This window comes from Phalaenopsis equestris, unplaced genomic scaffold (assembly GCF_001263595.1).
Source record: "Phalaenopsis equestris unplaced genomic scaffold, ASM126359v1 Scaffold000024, whole genome shotgun sequence".
In the NCBI taxonomy this organism is placed as follows: domain Eukaryota; kingdom Viridiplantae; phylum Streptophyta; class Magnoliopsida; order Asparagales; family Orchidaceae; genus Phalaenopsis; species Phalaenopsis equestris.
In genome coordinates, this window is record NW_018164466.1 from 1,481,807 (window position 1) to 1,490,867 (window position 9,061).

Sequence of the window (9,061 nt, forward strand, 5' to 3'; positions counted from 1 at the left end):
TCAAAATATCACCCGAACATCACAATAATACCAACACAACACAACCAAAATATCATCAGTATGCAATCAGAATACAAGAAGTATATCACCATAATATCACAAGTATACCACCATGATAATACCATAATACCACAAGTACCAAAATATCACAATATACCAACATAATACCATGTATACCACCATAATGTCACCATAATACCACAAGAATATCACTGTAATATCACCATAATACTACAAGAATACCACCAGAATTTCACTAAAATACCACCATATTACAAGTATACCACTAATATATTACCAGAATACCACAATAATACGACAAAAATATCATCATAATATCACAAGAATACCACTAAAATATTACTATAATATAAAAAGACCACCACAATATCTCAAGAATATTACCAGAATACCACCAAAATACCACAATAATACAATCATAAATCACAAATATACCACCATAATATCACAATAATATTACTATAATACCACTAATATACTGCTAGAATATCTTCAGAATATATTATCAGAATATCAACAAAATATTATTATAATACAACTTAAATTTTTTTTATGCAATAGGTGGTCTTCATGTCGGGTCACATAAAAAATAGTTTTTTTTTAATATTTTTTAATTCATGAAACTAGATTCCATTCATTTTATAAATGATGTCATATTATTAGAGTCCAGAGATAAAATAACATCCGAATTCTGGATGCAATGTTTTATATTTTTTTGGACGTGTTTCCAAAACAATTCCATATTCAACACAAAATTTATATTTTAGATATTAAAATGTATGAGAATTACGATTGTATGCATGTAAATTTCCGAAAAAAAACAAACAAAACGCACGTAAAGCCAAATCTCCCATCAAAGCATCTTATAATTACTCTTTAACAGTATCGTATAATGCATCATCGTCCATCAGCAGCAGGAAAGATCTATACCTGTCAGCAAAAACGGCATGAAGAGGTCAAGACATGGCCATCCATCCGCGGCCATTCCTTACAGTGAGTTCTCACTTGAACTCTCTTATTGATGGGATGCTGCGGAGAGGATGAGGAGGACGGACTCCTCCATACCCTCCTCCATGACCCAAACCCCAACTCCAATTCTTCCCCCGAACCTCCAGAATCCGTATCCACCTCCGCCGAATCAGTGCTCTCCCCGTTGAAATCCAATTTCTCGGCTCTAGGAACAAGTGACCTACTCCGCTCGATCTTAGGACTGCTTCCCTCCTCGGATCTAGCGCGGGCCGCGTGCGTATGCAGGGTATGGAGGGAGGTTGCCTCTGAAGGTGAAGTGCGGGAGAGGGCTTTCCGAAAACCGTGGAACGTCAGGCGGCTTATTGGCTCTCCTTCATCCCCTGGCTTTTGGCGATACCCTGGCCTCGATAAATTCGCGATCTCCCATCGCGTTTTGCGAGGGGACACCGTTGCAGGCGTCGCACTGAAGTATGCTGTACAGGTCGTGTTCCCTTGATGCTTGTTCTTTTATTTATTTTTTTGTTTGAATTTAGAATATGCATGAGCTACATCTATGTCGGGAAGGTGTTTTTCAGGGACGACCTTGTTTAATGGCAGAATAGATAGGGTAAAATTTTCACCGTTTTGTTTTGGGATGACTTGCTTTTATGACTTTAGAATATGCATGAGCTACATCTATGTCGGGAAGATGTTTTTCAGGGACGACCTTGTTTAATGGCAGAATTGATAGGGTAAAATTTTCACCGTTTTGTTTTGGGGTGACTTGTTTTATGAACAACTATGCATCTTCAATATCATTAGCCTAATCCCAACTATATAAGGGTTTGTGCAATTATTTTTTTCAGCATCATCAAAAGTAAAGGGCGCCATCAATGCGTCAGGGTGCTTGCTCAAGCAAAGTGTGATTGCAGCAAAAGTTGCCAATTCGCTTAATAATCTTATTTCATTTATGAAGAATTTTCTTAAACAATGAAGGATAAAATCATGACATTACAAGGAAAATAATGAAATTTCAAGTTTTGTTTCAATCGAAGTTCTAGAATATTGCCGAATAGATTTTTTCTTAAATAAATTACCCCCTCAAAAAAAAAAAAACATAAGTTTCTAGCATGCATAGCATAGGGATAGTATAATCTTTGTTATTATTTAATTGAGCATTGTTATCCATGTTCTGTTCTCCATGAATGGGCTTGTAACCTCTTATTTTTGATCCATTTCATTAGATTTCTTCTCTTCTTTGTCAAGATTTTTTAATTTAGAAGTTGAAGCTCTCACTCTTATATTAATCCAAGATATTTTCAAGCGAGCATCTTTGATTGTTCTCTAAATCTTGATGCTATTTTTTGCATCAATTTATGCCCAATTTTTATCAGAAAAAAATTAACTCATTTTTTTGCTTTAACTTATGTCCATTTTTTAAATTAACTCTTCATTGTTGAATCCTTTGCTATTGACAGGTTCTAAAGCTCAGCAACGTTATTTCATGGACGATTTTCAGAACTGACCTTTTAATTTGATCATCTAATTCTGTAGGTGATGGACATTAAGCGTCTAAACAATATGATGAGCGACCATGGAATATATTCAAGAGAGAGGCTTCTCATACCCATACGCAATCCAGAACTTCTCCAGGACAGCATATGCTACATTGAGTTAGATGTTCATGCGAAGAGAGAAGTTGCAGTGCTCTATTTAGAAGGTGGACTTGATGGAAACTCAACTCCTTTTCTTAGTGGATTCATCACTGAAAGAGGCAGGAAAATAATAATCGATTCCATGAAGCGAAGCATGCATGTGGATGATGAAACTGCAGCTTATTACCTGTCAATCTCAAATAATAATCCAAGGGCTGCTTTCCTGGAGTTCTCTGAGGACCTAAGGTGGGAGCACAGGCTATGAGCATCGCGGTAAGTTCACATTCCTTACTGTATAAATGGTTGGAGCATTATAAATTGTTTGTCTTGTTGTACTATCTTTTTGGTCAATGGAAAAGTATGTTGCGGAAGCTAAGTTTTAATTTTTTTTTCATGTAATCTTAATATTCTTACGTTCTAGATAATTTCATCTGCAACTATTGTTGAAAATTTTTTTTTTCCCAGCCTGAAGTAGTCCTATTCTTTAACCAAGATCACACATTCGATGACCAGAACTAGCTAATAAGATAATTTTAACCCAATCTATGGAAACTCCTAAGGAATCCAGGGATTGACGTCCATGAGGTTTATCTAGAAAATTAACAAAACTTGTAATTCATATTGTGTAATTTTGGCATTGTTTGAGTAAACATTATATGGTAGAGTTCGAATGGGGGGAATTCAAATTTCCCCCATTTATGGCTATGGTGGCCGGGGTAGATGGGGAAGAAGACGATCCTGCCTGTGGAGAAGTTCAATCCGATGGTACGGATTCAATTGGGACTACCCTCTAGTGCTGTGGGCTCAGGAGAGCGGCAGGGAAGCCAGACAAGTGGTTGGCTAATTTTGGCCTAGTTTTGCCATGGCGGCAGATAACCTGTCCACTCATTTACCTACACATTGTAGGTCAGATATTACATATTCTGTTAGTATTGTGAGTCAACCCATGAATAGCTCAAATGAAGAGCATTTGAAGATGTATAAGATTCTGTGATTTCTCAAGAAGACTTTTGGTTATGTATTAATTTTTGAGAAAATCAGAAACAAAGAGGTAGAGTTTAACACTAATGCAAGTTGGGTTGGAGAGCTCACTGACAGAATGTTCACCATAGATTACTGCTCCTATGTATGAGGAAACCTGGTTGCATGAAGTAAGAAGTAAACTTTTGTTTCTAGAAGCAGTGCAAAATTAGAATATAGCTGGATTCAGAAATTGTTAAGGGAATTGGGGTGTACCTCTAATATGCCTAAACAGATTTTTTGTGATGGTCAATTAACCATTAGTATTGTTAAGAATACCGTGTATAATGACAGGACCAAACACATTAATATTGATAGAAACCTTATTTCTGAAAAGATTAATGATGAAATTATACAACTAAGTTATATCTCGACACACTATCAAATTGTTGATGACTTCACCAAAGCTCTTCCTTTAAGCACCTTCTTAGAGTTCAATACTAAGCTTGGTCTCCACAACATCTATGACTTAGCTTGAGGGGAGTGTGGAAAGTTAGGAAGGTGGCCCGACCGACCATCTCATAGCTCTTGGGGAATCTAATTGGAGACCACTTTGGAAACCCCTTGATTAGCTTTAGTCTCTTCTTATTTTATGTTTCTTTTTGTTTATTTCATATTTATTTTCTTTCTAAATTTAGATTTGATATATTTGATAACTTTGTGAGTTAGGAGGGACCGATTTTCAATTATATGCATCTTACATGTGAATAATGAAATTGTAATTTTTCCTCCCAAAATTTATTTTTAACAAGTTATATGTAAAACATATGTCATATTCAATTGAAAAAAAATTAGTAGCTAATTTTGTTTTTATAGAATAACTATATATATAATTGTATGGTAGTCATAAGTTCAACACGATTAGCAAAAATCGAGAATAACTATATATATAATTGTATGGTAGTTGTAATTTCAACATGATTAGCAAAAATCAAGAAAAATGTTTGATCAAATAGGAATGAATTATTGGCTAAAACTTATTGAACTAATTACAACTTGTTGGTAGTATCAAAAAGTAAACTTGATTAATTTATAAGATTTACTCCATACATCTTTCAAAAAGAGTTTGAGCCGAAGGATAAATTATTTTGCAAATTACAAACCTTAACATCCTAATGAATCCAATGCTTTAGATAACTTCATGAACTTATTCTTGAGGTTCATGTCCTTGTCCTTCATCGTTTTAATTGATTTTACATTATGCATTAAAATTCTCACAAACTTCCAAATTTGAAATCACCAAGTGGCCATTTGGTTTGCTAAAAAGTAATGCCGAGTAAAATGGATATAATATTTTTGAATTGCAATTTACTTTAAATATTTCAGAGTTATTTGGTTGGATGTAAAATAAATGCATGAGACTATATTTTAATGTTTGGTTTGAAGTTAAATAAATTTAGGTGAAGTTTGGTGATAGCGAGAATAAGCACTGGCTAGCAGTGATTGACAGTCGATAACATAATTGGTCTGTGATGATGGTCGGTGGCGACCAGTGGTTACTGGTGATAGTATGAGGTTGTAACATGTTGCAGTAATTGGTGGTAGCTTGAGGCCCTCGACTGCAATGGAAGGAGGCGATGAAGCCTGTTAATATTCAAATGTGGTGGGATGGGCAACGACTGGAGGCGATGAAGCCTGTTAATATTCAAATTGTTAACCCCAAGACCACGACTTATGTTGTATTTGAACTAAACAACCCCTAAATATAAATTTTAGTATGCCCATACATATTTTAGTTATTATTAAAAGAAGATAATACTCATGGGGTTAACAATTTCCTTCTTTTTGAGGATGGCAAATCTATGTTTGATAGTTATGAGGATGAATGTGTAAATGACCTTGCTCCCTAAATGTAGTGAATGGATAAATTTAGCAATAAAATAACTAAATATAACGCTTCACCCAAATTATGTAATTTTTTTCTCAACTTGCATGTATGAATATGATATAGAAATGACAATCAACTTATCAATATCTCTTTTATGATAACAAACTTATGCTAGCTAGTGATAATAACGAAGGGGTAAAATGATCTCGATTCCTTACTACTATCGAATGAATTAATCTAACAATGAATCTACTAACTACAATGTTTCGAATTGAATTATGTAACTTTCTCACACGAAGAATGTATGCATATGATTTAGAAATGAAAATAAATATACCAATCTCTCCCTTTTTAGTAATATAAATATAATTACAAAAAAAAATAAAATAAACATGGGTCAATCAATCATGGATGAGGATCTAATATTTCTTCTTAATTCACAAAATTTATCTTTAATATCAAGTAATTCTTTAATTCTCAAAATATAATTCACTATACAAAATTAAAGATAAATAACATATTCATTGATCATGATAGAAGATAAATAACATATTCATTGATCATGATAGATTATAAGGTTACAACATAAAATTGAACAAAATGAAATTTCAAACGAGTAAACATTATCCATTGGAATATCGTGATGCCTAGTTAACAAATATTATCTATGAAAGTTACATAGGCAGACCATGATTGTCAAAAGACATTTAAACCAAGCATCAAAAGCAATAAGAGATGAAATTCATATTCTATTTTCTAAGCTAAATGATCACATAACATATCTCTAAATAGTTTGATAAAACATTTCATATCAATGTAACCACAAGCTATTAGAGAAAACTCAGTAGTCAGACCAAGTTGTATGTGCATGATTATATAAAATATGTATTATTGATCCCAAAATTAAATCTAAACAAAGCTATGTTATGTTCTTATGAACGAAGCACGTTTAAATTTGTGAGAACCAAGCACAAAACATTAATTATTTTTAAACGAATGAAAAATGTGTAAATGCTATTAAAAACCAAACAATTGTTTATCATGAAATTTATGTATTTAGTGTATTACTTTAAATCTTGATAAAATAAACTTATATGTTTATTTAGAATGAGAATATAAAGCTTAACATAAAGATCATACTAAAACAAACTTGTCTAAAAGCATGAAACATTAATTATTTTTAGTCTTGATTCAGTATAAGAATTCATACATTTTAATAGCTTATATCATCAAAAGCTAAGTAAATTAGTTAGTATGTACGGCATTAACTAATTTAAAGTCCAAAAATAAGGTTAAAAGTATTACTAAGTATGAACCTCATACCATGCCTTCATCAATCCTACTATGAAGGCGTTCATACAAATTGAAATCACATAGATAATTTTGGAACATAAACTGATTTTGAACCCAATTCATTAGATGTAGAATGTATTCTAATGTATGATTTGTGTATAGGGTTGGCGTACTTACGCACCCAAACATGTATAATGTGAAATTGTGATCTTCTTGCATAACAATCAAACGAAATATATTTATTTTTTTTAACAAAATTTGCAGCAAGTATTAGTGTTTGCATATGGTCTATTTTAGTGATGGTGTTGGTGTGAATGTGTATGAGTGTAATGTGCATGATGTTTCTTGTGTGAATAGTTTTTTGTAAGCATATTTATGTGTGTATTGTTGGCAGTGTTATTTTGAAATTAAATCAAGTTATCTTTTAAAGGAATGTTTTCTTCTTCAAACATACAAGCAAGTAAATATGTATCAACTAAATAGCCTTTTATTTTCTTTGAAGCATCACATTCAAATTTAATATCACAGAAATGACCAAGTTTTCATGCTCTTTTTATAGTGAATGATATTTCTTTCTAAGGTCTTTCAAAACACCTCATATTTATAGCTAAATATTTATGTATTTAGTAAGATTTGAAGAACTAAAAATAAATCCAAAGATTGATTTTCCAAAAAGTTGTCTACCACAACAGCTAACTAACTAACCCTTTGCAACTTTTCAACTCATGACAAGATTTGTCGTTCATGTCAAGCCCTTTCTTGTGTGCCATATGCGAGTATGTTTTAGGGCGACAGGCATAATAGCAAGAGTTAGAAATACTTGAAAGCTTAGTCATTTTAATTGTGCAAAAAGCTAGAGAATACTGAACAAATATGCAAGAGAATTCTGTTTAAAATTTATTTCTAGTAACTTACATTATATTTAGATAATTAAGAAATAAAATTTGAGTACTTTAAGATACTCACTTAGAAGATTTCTTAATGAGAATTTGAGCCAATTGATGAACCATATTGAAAATTTTAAAAAACTACCAGACTTTATACATCATTACCAATTCTATATAAACTTTAGGAGAATGTACGCATGACTATGTTTTAGGATTATCATGAACACTAAGGAAATAGAATTTTATCTTTGTTGCAGTGCTTTTTTAAAAATTGTTGATTTAATTTCATGTTCTAAAGCTGCTAACGCATCCCATATAACAAAATTATATTTTATTAAGTTGTTGCATGTCACAATTTACCTAAAACAATTTTGTGTGATAGGGATGCAAAGTTTATGAATTATTTTTGGTAAATTCTGGGGAAAAAGAAATTAAAAATTTTAAATATCAATTACCCCCAAACCTTTGATTAAACTGAAGCAATTAATTTGAATTTGAGTGGTTCGCTACACTCAATTCGAGAGCACACTTCTGGGTGGGATTTGATTATAGACCATGCATATTTCAATTTTTTTGCTGTATTCATTCACTTTTCATTGTTGAATACTCTACTTTTGACAGCTTCCAAAGCTCCGCACTGTTATTTCATGGAAAATTGACTCTTTTACTTGGTGGATTCATCACCGAAAGAGACTGAAAAAAATATTCGATTCTATGAAGCACGCTAGTAAGTTCATATTTTTAACTGTATAAATGGTTGAAGCATTAAAAATTGTCTGCTTTGTTTTATATGGACAATTATGTTGCAGAAGCCAGGTTTTTATTGATTTTATGTAATCTTAATATTTTTTACTGTCTGTGTAATTTCAATCGCATCTATCGTTGAAAAAAAAAGTGCAAACATCATTAGTGTGCATGAAAGTGATAAAACTGCCATTATAACTATGATAAAGAGTTGAATGCAGGTCATCAACGATATTTCATAATAGAGCCCTTCTTGAAGAGTTGTTTTCACCACACTTCATGTCAAGGCCCTTGAGCTAACTATGATAAAAAATATATTTCTTCAATTGGCTCATACTTCTCCTCGAAGATTGTGTTAAAATTATGATTAACAAATGATAAATGATTCTTCTATGTGTAAGAAATATCACACTTACTTCTGGACTTAGCAAAGAGATAAACTCTTTTTTTCTCACATCATCAAGTTGTGTGCTCATTATTGTTGGGATTTCTCCTAACATAAACAAGTCTGAATACTATACACTATGATGAATATAAATATAATCTCATGAAAGGGTATATCTTCAAGAGAATGTATTTCTTGCATTTTCGTATAGCTAACATTTTGTAGAGTCATATCAGGATTATTAAAAATTAATAGTAAGCCATATGGCTTTCTAGTTAGG

General features: G+C 32.2%; 1 protein-coding gene across 1 annotated transcript; it reads left to right on the top strand.

Annotated features, from left to right (window-relative positions):
- The first annotated feature begins 914 nt into the window (after positions 1-914).
- On the top strand, positions 915-8,553 carry LOC110018559 (F-box protein At1g55000-like). Its single transcript, XM_020715909.1, has 3 exons — positions 915-1,471; positions 2,524-2,897; positions 8,274-8,553. Exons 1-2 carry the CDS (start codon positions 1,043-1,045, stop codon positions 2,887-2,889), a joined length of 795 nt encoding a protein of 264 aa, XP_020571568.1. The 5' UTR covers positions 915-1,042; the 3' UTR covers positions 2,890-2,897; positions 8,274-8,553.
- Positions 8,554-9,061: the final 508 nt, after the last annotated feature.